Source organism: Copidosoma floridanum, unplaced genomic scaffold (genome assembly GCF_036245765.1).
Source record: "Copidosoma floridanum isolate Cflo_tuat_1 unplaced genomic scaffold, Cflo_Japanese_pri ptg000020l, whole genome shotgun sequence".
Taxonomy (NCBI): Eukaryota; Metazoa; Arthropoda; class Insecta; order Hymenoptera; family Encyrtidae; genus Copidosoma; species Copidosoma floridanum.
The window spans coordinates 20,511,580-20,527,074 of record NW_028321897.1 but is presented as its reverse complement, the minus strand read 5'-3'; the positions used below and the strand labels follow the sequence as shown (position 1 = coordinate 20,527,074).

The 15,495-nt window shown below is 39.0% G+C and overlaps 2 protein-coding genes across 2 annotated transcripts in view; both read right to left on the bottom strand.

Moving 5' to 3' along the window:
- The window catches only part of ND-49 (NADH dehydrogenase (ubiquinone) 49 kDa subunit), a 93,287-nt gene extending 91,338 nt beyond the window's left edge, over positions 1-1,949 (bottom strand). The window contains exons 1-2 of the mRNA XM_014348791.2: positions 1,741-1,949; positions 926-1,350 (exon numbers count right to left, since the gene is read on the bottom strand). Coding sequence (XP_014204277.2) covers positions 926-1,350; positions 1,741-1,841 — 526 coding nt within the window. The 5' untranslated portion in view covers positions 1,842-1,949. The remainder of the gene's footprint in view (positions 1-925; positions 1,351-1,740) is intronic.
- Positions 1,950-10,781: 8,832 nt separating this feature from the next.
- Positions 10,782-13,708, bottom strand: LOC106636397 (uncharacterized). The gene is made up of 2 exons (XM_089593698.1): positions 13,330-13,708; positions 10,782-11,554 (listed from the first exon to the last, which is right to left on the bottom strand). The coding sequence occupies exons 1-2, from the start codon at positions 13,706-13,708 to the stop codon at positions 10,782-10,784; spliced, it is 1,152 nt and encodes a 383-aa protein (XP_089449824.1).
- Positions 13,709-15,495: the final 1,787 nt, after the last annotated feature.

The window sequence follows — 15,495 nt, the reverse complement described above, 5'->3', positions numbered from 1 at the left end:
CCACTCTGGCCAAGCGGCAAGATGCTTGCCTCATAAACGGAGGGCTTGAGTTCATGTCCCATATTAGCCGAAGTTTTTTTTTCCTATAACTGTTGATATTTTAGGTAATCAGTCTATTAATGTATAAATTATAATCGTTGTACAAAATTTTTTTATTCATTTTCTTGCAGAAATTACATTAGGTAATGAATTTTAGAAGCTGACAGAGTAAGCTCTCCGACAGCATATATTGTTGAGTTTTTGGGTTACAGTTAGACATAGTGATAACCATAATTACCATGACCGAAAGCTTTACAATTTGTTTATTGAAAAGAAATTAAACTTGATAGTTCTATATTTGAGTGAAATATCATAAAACAAAGCCAGTGAAGACTATATTTACGGTCAGTAACGTCGTACTCCCGTCACTTTACGGGCCAGCTCAGTTCGTTCTGCTTCGATACTACAAAACAAAGGTTATGTTACCAGATTCGGTGTCGTCTCATTTACTTCGTTAACATGGACGTTATTATTCTTTGCTTCTGCACTTTACACTGTGTAACTAGATCAATCTTAGTTATTGAGAATCTCATTGTTTTTACGTCAATTATAATAATTGGTCAGTAATCGTGTTTTTAGTGGCTTACAATGCATTAAGCCCCACATCGTTAGGCAAGTTCGCGCTATTCTGGCATCATATGGCGCCAATACACTTGCGCAGTGAATACAGACAGCTCGGTGGCCTCCGAGCGCTCTGATAACGAATACGTGTTCAATTATAGATCGCTAGGAGGCCTCCTAGCGCTATAAAGTGGATAAATGAACAAAACTATAAGATAAATAATTAAAATACTTTCTACACTCCAGAATACAATCAAATTCAAACATATTGTATATCTTAAACGTAATTTAGAAACAGTTTTAGGGAACAATTATTTGAACATACTTCGTATATACTTGGCACGCACAGGAACTTCAATGTTCAGGAGCTTTTCCACTGCAAGAGAAAAACCTTGTTCATTGCACATCATAGATACATAATCCAGACGGTCAAAATAAGGTAATGCTTGAATGTACGTTTTATATTCTATTAATTTTTCAGTGCCTCTGTGGAGAAGTCCTATGTGCGGATCTGCATTCAAAACTACTTCACCATCTAATTCTAACACAAGTCTTAGTACACCATGAGCTGCTGGATGTTGGGGACCAAAGTTAACTTTCATATTCTTGATTGTTTTTGGAGGTAACATCTGATATTTTATATGAGAAGGAAAATCCCATTTAGTTGGATGAAGAGTTTCCATGGAAGGTAAGCTCATTAATTCTTTGAAATGTTCTTTATTGGGGAACCAATATGAAGCTGCTCGATTGCTGAAATAAAAAAATTACAAAAATAAATTCTTGATTCCAACATTTTTTATTCAAGTTAAATACATTATTTTATGCTCTTACATTATATATTAAACTCACTGTTATACTTTTCAAACAGACTGATACATTTTAATAATCTATTTTGATAATAGAAAAATTTTATTTAAAAATAGTTATTTTCGAATGAGCCGACTTAGTAGGCTTAACAAAAGAATAAATGTACTTTTTGTTTACTATATTGACTCCAACAAATTTTGGCATAATAGACATTATTACTGACGTACATTACTGACATACTTTAGTTGAGAGATTACGCTTACAGAAATAAATAATTTTTATGCCTGATTACATAACTAGTTAACTCTAATATGATATTAAAAATTTGCTTACTTAAGCAACGTTGACTTGTCGATGTACAAGCAAGAATTTTCGTTTGAAAAGACACATTTTGAGGTTTTTTTGTAAACTGTTCTCAATACTCTAAATAACATAGTGAAAATGCTTAAGCCAAAATATACTTATACTTTCATAATCTCATGAAGCTTTGCATGTCAGACTCATAGGAGACACACAGTCTGACAGTCACAACTAACCATTAGATTAAGGGCTATTACGGCCACAGACACATAAGAAATAAAGACTGCTCCTTCTTACATACATACATGTACGGCGCTGAAGCCTGAAGCACAAGTAGAAGGAGACGCAACATCGAACGTGGGCATCTGTCTCTCTCGCAAATTCCCCCCTTTGGCAATGTGCAAGAGAGACATACCCACGTTCGATGCTGGTGTCTCCTTCTACTTGTGCTTAAGTTGAGGGGATTAGACTTGTGAAGTTGGCGCCCGTAAATATTAAATATTAATATTTTGCACCTATTCAGGGCTTAAACAATTCCTCCTTACTTGCGGATTTATCCTCCACTTGAATTTTTATTTGCGGATCAATAGTTTGCGAGATATTTGCAAAATAAAAAGTCGAAAATGGGCGCGGCGCTGAAGTATAAAAAACTTTGTTTTAAGTGCTAAATTGGGTTAAAATCCAATTCTACCTGTACGATTCGATTCCTCCTCATTTGCAGATTACGGAGGTATATAAATTAATGTAATTAAATGTCACAAAGTTTGTAAATAATGAATTCAATTATTGAGTGAGAGAATCTAGTAACTTTTGTCTAGTGACTTTTGGTCCAGTGCACCGTTCCTGTTGTTCGGTACATGTCGTTTCCTCCGTACTGCGGGTTTTACAAAATATTTATCAGAATAGAAAACTTTAGTAGGTATTAATCTATTAATTATTAGTTATAAGTTATTCAGCTTTTGAGTCAATACACACACACACACACACACATACATTACATACTTGAAACCAAAGAAAATATTATTTGTCAATAGATACAGATTTTTCATCTTGAGAATCTAATATCTGGAATCTATTGTGGCAAACACTGTGGACTAATATTTATTCATTACGCGCGAAATTTTAATATTTGTTGTTATTCAAGAAACAAATATTAAACAACTAAAAAGTAGCAGTACAGCTATCATTACAATACAAGCCACAGCTAAGTAAGCACACAAGTCATAATTTTGTTTGGACAAGTTTTAGAAAACAGCTCAAGCATTCAAATTTCACGCGTAAATGATCAATCAGGCGAATTGAAGATCAAGTTACCGACCAGTGGAAACGGATAAAAGTGACACAGGCTGTGTTCGCCTAAGGCTCTGTTTGTTATTAAGTCTGTTAAGGTCACGTGATCATTTATCATAAGTGCGAGGGAGACAGCATGATGTCACCGTCTCACTCGCACTTATCATAAATGATCACGTGACCTTAACATACTACAAACGGAGCCTATGCAAACACAGCCCCATTAATAAATTTAAAAGTACTCAATTTTAAAAAATGTTTATTAAATGGGTTTACTCTAGATTGCATAGTCATCGAAAAATGTGTTTGTGTGTGTGTATTTACCCAAAGGCTGAATAACTAATAACTAATAATTAATAGATTAATACCTACTAAAGTTTTCTATTCTGATAAATATTTTGTAGAACCCGCTGTGCGGAGGAAACGACATGTACCGAACAACAGGAACGGTGCACTGGACCAAAAGTCACTAGACAAAAGTTACTAGATTCTCTCACTCAATAATTAAATTCATTATTTACAAACTTTGTGACATTTAATTACATTAATTTATATACCTCCGTAATCCGCAAATGAGGAGGAATCGAATCGTACAGGTAGAATTGGATTTTAACCCAATTTAGCACTTAAAACAAAGTTTTTTATACTTCAGCGCCGCGCCCATTTTCGACTTTTTATTTTGCAAATATCTCGCAAACTATTGATCCGCAAATAAAAATTCAAGTGGAGGATAAATCCGCAAGTAAGGAGGAATCGTTTAAGCCCTGAATGGGTGCAAAATATTAATATTTAATATTTACGGGCGCCAACTTCACAAGTCTGAGGGGATTTCTTTCTCCCATAGAGGTATAAGAATAGAGGGGAAAAGCGCTATACTAGCCCATTAGCGGCAGCGACAGCATAACTAAGTGTAACGGGGCATCTGTCCTTGTTGCCAAAGCCACGTTATTGGCTACTTCTTCGTCCTGAATCCTACAGTTGATTCAATCTCATGTATGACTCGACCAATAACATAACTGCCAGACAAAGACAGATGCCTCGTTACGTAGCGAATTCTGCTGTCGCATATCACGCCCCCTTTTCTCCTCTATTCTTATACCTCTATGCTTTCTCCTATGGCACGTCTTCTCTCTCGCTCCCTCTTCATAACCGTTGTGCCGCATACACGTTAGCTCGCACAGCCAACCAGTTCCTGTTTGACTTAACGAGTGTTCATTAGAGCTGTATTACTATCAAGTAGAGATTTTCACAAAACAAATATTACCCCTACGGAAAAAGTTAGTGTAAAAAAACGTAGCAAACCGTTACTTTCTGTAATGTAATGTACAGTTTGGTTATATTTCGGACCACAGTTACAGTTTGTTACGTTTTGTTACGTTTGATTATAGTCAATTAACTACAACCCAACACATTGTCTTACGATTTGTTACATTTTATTATAATTCTAAAAAGACACTTGAACCTCGTGAAAAAGCAAATGTACTAAACTGTAGCAAACTCTAATAAACTGTAAGGAAGTGTTGTCATCTGTAATGTTTTATAACGGCTTACAGTTTTTTGCAGTTTATTACATTTTTTTATATTTTATCATCATTGATAACTTTTAGACACATTTCCTCACATTTTTGAATAAAATTTTCCTTAAATGAAAAAAACTTAGTAACTATTATGAAAAAGTATAAGTGTAACAGCATCTGGTAAATCATATTAAAACGTAAGAAAATGTACAAAAACGTAACACAACATAATAAAGTGTAAGAAACGTCCAAAATCCATGAGACTATTACAGTTCCTTACATTTTCTTGCGGGTTACGGCATATTATTACACATGTTCACTTTTTCTAACATTTTGTTACCCCAATTGAAAACGTCTAATAAAAACTGATAAAATTTTTTATTGTCTGTTTGTATTCGGTTTTTGCACTAGGAAAACCACCTAAAAAACAATAACGTTCAAAAGTTAATTTTTCTCATATCTATTTTTTTACCAGCACAAGATTGAACATAAGTAAATTGACAAATTCAGTACTACCATCTGGATGGCAACACCAAAACAGCGGGGTTGATGTGTTTTACGTGAAACTGTAATAAAAAGTTTTTTTCTTACTTTTTTTAAGATTCTATGTAAAATACTTGAACCCCCCTGTTTTGGTGTTGCCATTCAGATGGTACGATTGAAATTGATAATTTACTTATGTTGAATCTCATGCTAGTAAAAAAATAGATATGAGAAAAATTAACTTCCAAACATTGTTTTTTATGTGGTTTTCCTACTGCAAAAACCGAATAGAAACAGACGAAAAAAAATTTTATCAGTTTTTATTAGACATTTTAAATTGGGACGTTTTCAAATTTCCGCTGGGGTACAAAGTTAATAAGTTCCTAATACAGAATGGTTTTCCCATAGAATTTATTAATAAAAACATAAAACGTAAAGTAAACAAACAAAAATACATCCGAAAAACAAAAAATACATGTTTATAAAAATGTTTCAGCACCTATAATACTTTCTGGTAAAATAGGCATACCATATGCAAAAAACAGCCACAACAGGATGTCGATACTATTGAAAGACTACAATATACTTACCTTTTCTATTATTAACAAAAAACCGTCACGTCTAGTGACGCCTTCCCACTGTCGGTAACAAATATTATATGGTTTCCGTCACCGAGCTACCGCACCCATAAATCGATACCAACGCACGCGCGATCAATTGCGTGCTCACCAGCAATTCCTGCTTCCTAACCCAACCCCCACCAAATACAACAGCTGGCTGACACCGGTAGCTGCACCTTTTTTCCACGAATATATTAATCAAAATTTACCTCCACTCCTTGACTTACTACCGGTCCTACCCCCAATTATCGATCTAATTAAGGGTTTAAATGGAACCGCACCCTACGAGTTCACCCTCTTTCCTGGAGAATCCGTTGACTAACAAACAAGTAGCCAGCATTAACTACAGCGAGTTATAATATTAAATTTCCAATTACCTAAATTATCCTTATAATATTTTTGATTCAATAAAGCAAGATTTGCTGTTGATTCAATTGAGCTTTTCCTTTTTTGTATTGTACTACCGGCTTAACAAGCAATTTACTTCACTGGCCAACCCAGGAGAGCTGTTAGCTACTAATTATCTATTACTCGTAAAGGTACTGGTAAATTACTTTTAATACTTTAATTTCATTACAAACGCTGCTAAACGCAAATGCATTTGCTGTCCGCGCGCTGCACGCTACATTCAAATTCTCGCGCGCTAAAGTTACGTCGAAGAGCCACGACGTAATGAAACTAAACCAAATTATTAAATTGGGGAAAGACAAGACCGTGAAATGGGACGAAACCAACATCTACAGATTCAATTGTAAATATCCAGAATGTCCAACTTCTTATACGGGTGAAACAAAACGAGCCTTAAAATTCCGGACTAACGAACACAAAAGTAATGAGAACATAGAATCAGTAGTTCATTCTCACCAACTTTAATATAATTACACGTTTGATTGGGACAATATAAAAATTTTAGACAGAGAATCTAACTACCATAAAAAGCTAATCTCTGAGATAGTACACATTAAGCACAATAAACATAGTATTAATAAACAGGAAGAAACTTAAACACCTGTAGCTCAAGTTCATCACCTTCCTTTCCTACTCGGTTTCTGTTTATCGTGCTTATCTTTCTTCGTGCGGATTCATACAGCTCGATCGACAGTTTATACTTATTCGCCGACGAGAGAACATGTGGTTCTCGAAATAACTAACTAAATCTTATATGTATTGTACTTGCGAATTTTGTCAATTTTAATGTTAATATTCGTCCAAAATAGGAAATCCTTGTCGTCAACCTTCGTACTTGTAACATTGTTTGTGTGTTTCTCACAAAAGTGTGTTTTTTTTTATTTTTAGCTTTAGCCTGATGAGGCTGGCACACCGTCCAGCGAAATGTCACTAAATATACATCAATAAGGAAAATATGATACTGTGTTGTATTTGTTGTTCGCATCCGCTTCCAACAGATCGCTGTTTTCCTTTTTTAAATATCGACCATTGATAATGAAAGGCGCTCAAAATATTGAATTTCCTCAAGGTGAATTACTGTTGCCCACGCGACACCTCCTGCATCCGGCGTCGCCTCCTGCAAGCGAGTTTTTTTTTTCTTTTTGTTTGCACATCGTTGCGACACGTGATCAGCTGCTTTCGCACTTTTCCTCTCTCACGCGGCCTTTCGCTGCCATCGACCTCGACGACCACACATCGCGCGTACCCGCGTGTGCAAAGTGCTCGTCGCTACAGAACTCGCAGACTTCGTCAGCAGTGCGGGTGCAGTGTTTCTCGTTTCTTTACTCTTGTGTGCACGGACAAGTGAATGTTTTCGTACCCTGTTTTTTTTTTTGTTTTCACGCAGCGCCTCGTCCGCGGACGTACTCCCACGGTCAAAGTTTGAGCGCAGTGCAGTTTTTTTTTGTCTCTTCTGACGGAAGGGTTGGTTCAATACGCTCGCTTTCCTCCACGCACGCACGCTGCCGCAGCCACGTCGCGGGCATTGCACACTTCAAGGTGTCGGACAAAAGTGAGTTTGACTCCGCGGAAAAGATTCAAACGGAGTCCAGCAACTCAGCAAACGGGAGGCCAGCGTGCGCTGCCACGAGCAACAGAAAGCTAGAGCAGCAGCTCCTGCAAAAACAGCTGTAGGCCCTCTCCGAGCAGCAGCAGCGCAGTCTTGTGGAAGAGCTAGTTCCCCCACCTACCATGGCGACGCCAGCTAACCTCCATCTGCCTCCACTCTGGATTCACAGCCCAGCAGGTTGAATAAAGCACTTAAAGTCATCCTTCACGGTGTACAAAGTGAAAAATGACCACACTAAATACTTTTAAGCTGTCAACGCGCTAGGCCTGGTGGCAATGAACGAGCTCATGGCCGTCATCGCCAACCCACCAGAGCATGAGTTATACCCGGCTTTAAAAAAAGTTATCCTCGAGCGTTTCTCAGAATCAAATGATAAGCGGCTTGATCAACTTTTTAACAAGTTAGAGCTTGGGGACAAGCCTTCTTCCAAGCTCCTGCGTGCCATGCGCAACCTGGTGGACATGACAGTCTCCGAAGAGGTTCTTAAGGTAAAATGGTTACACCTCCTGTCAGCGCAGCACCTGCTGCAAAACACAGGTTTCTCTCTGTAAGCTTTGAAGGTTGAGGATAACCGTCTGTACGCCAACATCTCCTCCGACCGAGTACGGCCCTACCTGCCAGCCACTCTGCGTCAGTCGGCGTTCGAGGTGGTCCATAACCTCGCTCACCCTAGTATACGAGCGACAGTCAAGGCTATATCTAGCAAATTTTACTGGCCTGCGATAAAAAAGGGTACAGTGCGCTGGGCCCAACAGTGCATCGCTTACCAGAAGGCCAAGGTGTATCTGCATAATCGCGTGGCCCTAGAAACTTTCGAGGTCCCCAGCGCACGCTTTGACCACGTTCATCTGGATCTCTTCAAGCCTCCACTAAATCAAGGCCTCCAATACAGCTTGACAATGATTGACAGATTCACCAGGTGGCCCGCAGCCGTTCCCCTGCCAGGTCAGCAAGCCACACGACAGTCGCCAAGGCTTTCGTCGAGCACTGGGTAGCGCTCTAAGGGACGCCTCTCGTCATCACCATCGATCAGGGCGCGCAGTTTAAGTCGGCCCTGTTTTCAGCTCTTGCTGGCTACCTTGGAGCGCAGTGCATCAGGACAGCGCTTTACCATCTCCAGGCATAAAGTATGCTCGAACGCTTCCATCGCATGTTCAAGGTGGCCTTAAAGTGCTCCCCAGAGATCCCATGGCCATCAGCGCTTCCACTCGTTATGCTAGGTCTCCGCCCAACTTTCAAGGAGGATCTGCTGGCCTTGCCGGCGAAAACGCTATATGGCATAACCCTACGTATCCTAGATGAGTTCCTCGTCGGATCGAGCCACCCTGCAGCCCTCCCAGTCATCTTCATCGAGGGCCTCCACAATCTGACACAGCCCATAAAACCTGTGCCTACAGCCAGACACACAGCAGAGTTAAAGGCATTTTTCTACAACGATCTGGAGACCTCCTCTCACGTGTTCCAGCGCAACGACAGTATCAGAAGTTCGCTGGTGCCATCTTACAACGTTCCATTCAAGGTCAACAGGAGGCTCGATGACAAAAACTACATCATCGATGTCAAAGGCACGCAAGTCACCGTCTTCACCGACGCGCATAAACCAGCGCACCTGTCGCAGCCTTCCTGCTACATCCCGCCCAGTACATCCAGCGAGCTTAAACATCTTAACAGCAGTAGCATCATCTACATCAAGGGCTGCCGTCTCTTCCACCTCCCCCAGGTTCTCAAGTACCATCCTATTCGCCCGATGCTGAAACGACTGGCACTAGAAAGGGGTTGGTTGTGGCGCATCAGCCTCTCGCGCCGTCGAACAAGCGCAAGCAGCTTCTCTCTCCGAGAGAAGTCTTCGCCTCCCATAAGGTGGCACCACCAACTGGAAGCTCTTTCTCCCTCTTCCCGCCAGCTAAGCTGGCAACGCAGCGAGGTGAGTCAGAGTCCGCACGACCATCGCAGGCAACACGTCGCGTTACCTTCTCAGTGCATTAATTCGTCACTTCCTGTTGTACTTTGCTAATAAAGAGTTACAATTACAAGTAACTGACGTCCTGTACTTTTTGTCGAGTTCTCGCTCCCAAACATATAGGTAGAATGTAAATAATTCATAAAAGAAAAATTTCGGAAAAAAGCAAACCAAAATGTTTTAACGAAAATAATAAAAAAAAAGTTAAACTTAAGTCGCAGTCACATGGAAAGCGTAACGCGTTCCGCGTAACTATTTGAGCCCATGAGAGTGAGAGAGCGGTTCGCGTACTTTATCTCTCTTACTCTTATGGGCTCAAATGGTTACGTAGTACGTACGCCTTACACTCTCCATGTGACCACAGCCTTACAGATAATATTTGTGAAAAGTCAGCTATATAGGAGCTGCCCATTAAGTACGTAAACACCTTGAGGGGGAGTATGTTATTTGTTTACTATTGATTACGTGGAGGGGGGGCACGAGGAACATTTAAATATAACGTAATCCAATTTAACATCTAAAATGAAAAGTTTTATCTATTCCTCCTTTCATACTTTCTCATAATTGACATCTGACAAGTAGTCAATCTAATTTTTATCGATACTGCAGATCTGTTTTTTTTTTTTTTTACTATAGTGCTATACGTTTAGCTCCTTTAATGAAGTAGAACGTACACTACTATGGGCACTCAGCTCTTGGGAAAAGGACAACGGAAGGGACGGGACGCTTTCCATTACAGGAGGGGGGTAAGGGGAAATTAATCAATTTTTGACACGTGTCCATGCTATGCTCTCATTTCACTTTTATCCTCGTCGCCACTTGTAATGTATAAGACATTTAGGATACAGGGGAAACTAGGTGATGTAATTATAAACCATGGTAAGTATATATGATAGGTATATTGATACTGTTACATATTAGATGGTATACATACGCCCGTAGGCCCGTGACTAACTCGCAAGCACACAACACTCTTGACCCCGTGCGCTCCCTCCCTACCCCCTTACGGTACTCACAGTCGCCACTCTCGGTGGCCCTCGTACCTACGCTCGGCGCTCTCAAATACCACAATCCTCTCTCACTAAGAAAAAGAATCGGTACTGATGAAGAAAGAAATTAATAAAAAATTAAAGATCAGAAATTAATTCTAATGATCAATATTTTTTTTTTTTTTTTTTTTCTATGTATTATAAATTTAACCTTTCTGGTACTTTACGAATTCTAGTTGAGCGTCTTATGATTTTCGACTCTACATTTAATTCCGCCGAATCATTTTTATCGCAGCTCTTACTTACTAATAGTGTCTCGGCCTGACCAACATGCGCTGGCTTACAAGTTGGATTTATATTGTCTCCGCTTTCACACGCTTCTTTATTCGCACTTACACTCATTTTTTCTTCTCTATTACATGATTTCAACTGATCGACGTGTCTCTTTCCTACATTTCCTCCCGCTGTTTTGACCTGGTAAGATACTGGTCCTAGGCGCTTCACTACTTCAGCCCTTTCCCAGCTGTTGTCCCTATAATTTTTGGTCATGACGGGCTCGTTTTCTTGAAACTCCAGATTTCGGCTGCCATGGAAAAATCTTTTTTGCGCCTCTTGATGCTTTTGAACTATCTTTCCTTTCACAACTTTTAATAAGTCCCAACGTGACCTCATTTTTCGGCCCATTTGCAGCTCAGCTGGTGACACCGTGATCACAGTCGTGATATGCGGTGTACATCTACTATGGAATAGAAATTTTGAAAGAGCTTCCTTTTTTGACAATCCTTCTTCCAAATATGTTTTAAATTTCTTCTTAAAGGTTTTTACTGCATTTTCCACTGCCCCGTTGCTAGCTGGATGGTATGGAGGAGTCCTCACATGGGTTATGCCATTATTTTTCGTGAATTGAGTGAATTCAAATGAGCAAAATGAAGGTCCATTATCTGTGACCAGCTTCATTGGCAGGCCCCAGTCTGCAAATATTCTTTAAATGCCTTGATGGTCGATTTTGATGAAATATCTCTCATCGGTTTGATATCGACCCATTTGGAATGAGCGTCTATCATGACAAGGTACATTCTGCCTTCTACGAGGCCTAAGAAATCAGCATGTATCCGCATACCCGGAACGTCAGGCCAATCCCACTCGTGGAGACTTGATCGAGGAGGGCTATCATTGTATTTTAAACAGGCTTCGCAACTCTTTGCGATCCTTTCCACATCCCCATCTAGTCCTGGCCACCACACATATGACCGGGAGAGGGCCTTCATTTTTACCACTCCCACATGCATGCCCACTATGAAGCTCCCTCAAGATGACTGGTCGGAGGGTCTCTGAAACGATCAATCTGTGACCCCACAGTAGGCAGTCGTTTTCGATGGATAATTCTAATTCTTTGTTTTTGAACTTCGTTAATTCGCTCGAAACTTGATTTGGCCATCCCCATTTTACATATTTACGCACTTTACTTAACACGGCGCTAGTTTCAATCGCATTTTGTAAATCATTTGCAGAAATAAAATTTATTTTATCCATAACATAATTTAAATATGAACTATTGTTTAATTTTACTTCCATTTGTTTCTCGTTATTGAGCCGAGATAAACAATCTGCAGAGACATTGTTTTCTCCTTTAACGTGTTCTATGACGTAGTCAAACCCGGAAAGAAAAATCGCCCACCTTTGAAGTCTACTCGCCGACATCTGTGGCAATCCTTTCTTGTCCCCAAAAATAAAAATGAGCGGTTTATAGTCCGTTTCTAATATAAATCTCATTCCAAAAAGATATGAATAAAATTCTTTAACCCCATACATGAGTGCCAGAGCCTCCCGATCTAATTGGGCATAGTTTCTTTCCGCCTTTGACAACGTCCGTGACACATAAGCCACTGGCCTTACTGATTTGTCAGGCAGTATATGGGATAAGACTGCCCCAATTCCTGTTGGAGAATTGGAGATGCTTCACATGTCACCTTGATTGGGTACTCCGGATTGTAGTGGGTTAATACCTCATGTGACGTTAAACTTTCCTTAGCCCTCATAAAAGCTACCTCACATTGGCTCGACCATTTCTATTCCCTATTTTTCTCTAAAAGCTTAAACAATGGGTTAAGGAGGTTCGGTAGTGATAATTTTTTATAATGAAAATTTTTGAAATTTCGATATGTTGTTTGAGATAATAGTATCAAATTACAGCTAAATTTTTGAAGGGTTTAACCACACCGTTATCAAGATATATTGACCTGAAAAAACAATATTTTAACATGTAGGCTTATGGAGAAATCACTTAAATTTCACATAAAAAAAAAATGGCTAAATGAACTTGCTTTTTTTTTTTTTTAAATGAAAGAATATTGTCAAAATAATATTTTGTCAAAGTTTGAGAGAGCCCTACCACAAATTTCTATTAAAAAACAGCAAAAAATGTGCTCGCAGCAGACGACTTGGCAACGCTGCTTTTGGCGCGCGCTTTGAAATGTAATGAATAGTAAAAACTCCTTTTGTAATTGAAAATTTCATTATAAAAAATTCAACCAAATAAATAAGTACACTGTCATCAGTAGACGACGACATCAGCAGTAGACGACAACAACAGTAGACGACGTGCCAGTAGCCGAAAAAATTCACAACGTTGCCAGACGCTCTCCCTCCCCTTGCCTCTCTGAGATTTTCCCCTGCTAACACTACCGAACCTCCTTAACGATCATACTATAATTTTTAATAAATTTAGAGTAATAATTCATCATACCAAGAAAAATTTGAAGTTCCTTAATGTTTTGTGGTCTAGGCGTGTGTGAGATAGCTTGTACCTTTTCTTTCGCTACATGAATGCCGTTCTTATCTATGTCATAACCTAAAAACTTGACCTTTGACTGATTAAATTTACACTTCTCTAACTTCAATGTTAATCCTACTTTTTGCAACCTCCTTAAAACTATTTTTAAGCGGATGTCATGCTCCTCCTGATTTCTTCCTCCTACCCTTATGTCATCAAAAAAAACGTTTATTCCCTCCACGTCCCCTAAAAGTTCTTCCATTTCCTTTTGGAACCAACCTGGTGCCGACGTCACCCCAAATGCTAGCCTGTTAAACCTGAATAACCCCTTGTGAGTTGAAATGGTAGTCATCGCTTTTGACGCATCGTCTAATTCTATTTGTTGATAAGCATTCCTTCGATCTAATTTTGATTGCACAGTATGACTGTCTAACGTGGCTAGTAAATCGCACACTCTAGGAATAGGATAACGGTCGATTTTCAAGTGAGAATTTAGGGTTACTTTGTAATCTCCACAGATTCTAACCTTGCTGTCCTCTTTTAATAATGACACTATCGGAGTTGCCCACTCACTGCTTTCAACTGGAAAAACTACTCTTTCTTTGACTTACCTGTCCAACTCTTCTTCTACTAACTTTCGTAACGCGTATGGCACCGATCTGGGTTTTTTAAAAACAGGCACTACATTTTCTTTTAATTTGAACGCAAATTTTTTCTTATTATACAGTCCTAAAGATGGAGAAAACACCGTAGGGAACTCCATTCTAAACGAACAATCACTTATCTTATTAATAAATATCGCACCGTGAACTTTTTCGCCTTTTATAATATTTAAATTACGCAACCATTCCCGACCTATTATCGGATTATTTTTCCCTGGCATGACAAATAATTCTAATTTATTTTGTAAGTCTTTAAATGCTACCTTAACTATTATAATACCTAATGGAACAATAGTATCACCTGCGTAACTTTTGAATTGCCTTAGCGTATTTCCTAATCTGATATGATTCGCATATACTGTTTTGTGGTGCTGTTCGGAGATCGCAGATATAGCCGATCCGGTGTCGACTTCAAAGGTCGTTACTTTATTTTCAATCAACAGATCTAGCGTAATTTTATGATTCCACTTTTCACAAAATTTTCGACTTTTACTTTCTACCGAAAAAAAATTTTCATCGCTTTCTACTGATTCACTCTCAGATACATACACACTCTCTTCTACGAAATTCTGCGATCCACGAATAGCACTGTTTACTATGTTACGGATACCCTGGGCCTTTGTTTTACAAACACGCGCTAAATGGCCTCGACGCTTACAAATATTACACACGTAACTCGCAAACTTGCACTGAGCCGCTACATGGTTTGAGTAACCACAACAATAACACTCTTTGTCCCCTGGGGATTTCTTGCTTTCTTCATAGTCGTTCCTTTTGTTACGTTCGTTGTGACTCTTCTTAGAACTCCCTTGTTTACCTTTTACAAAGTTGACTGAGCCTGCTGCTTGGTCGACTCGTGGCAACATATTGGCCTCATCACGCGAGGCTGATTCCGCGGCAACAGCCTTTTTAAGATGGCTCCAGCGCCTAGTGCCGTATCAAAATGGGGAGACTAAAAGTTAATCATTATTTTCTTTAAAATATGGTATAAATTTATCGTAGCGACTGTTGTAAGCCATATTCTACATTTTATCTGTTACTTTAGTGAGTTAATATAAAAAAAATAAAAAAGTTTTATGGTGCCCTAATTGATGAACTGTTACGGTACGCTCCTAAGTTCAAGAGTAGTTATACCTATATATCTCTATTGAAAATAACCACGTGGTTTTACCACGTGGTAAACCACATAGTTATACCACGTGGTTTACAACGTAGTTTTTGTCTCAAAATGCCACATGGTTTTTAAAACCAGGTGGTTTTGTAATACCACGTGGTTTTTTCACCAAGAAGTTCAATAGTTTTCACAAATATAACCTTCTTCTTTCTAGTTCTATTAATGAATTTTTTTCTTGTCTTGTTATATACTATCGTAATAAATACTTTTACAAACAGTTTTCTGAGCGATTTCTGTTCCTCTATTGAAAAAAATCACGTGGTTTCACCACGTGGAAAAACCATGTGGTAAGCCACGTGGTTT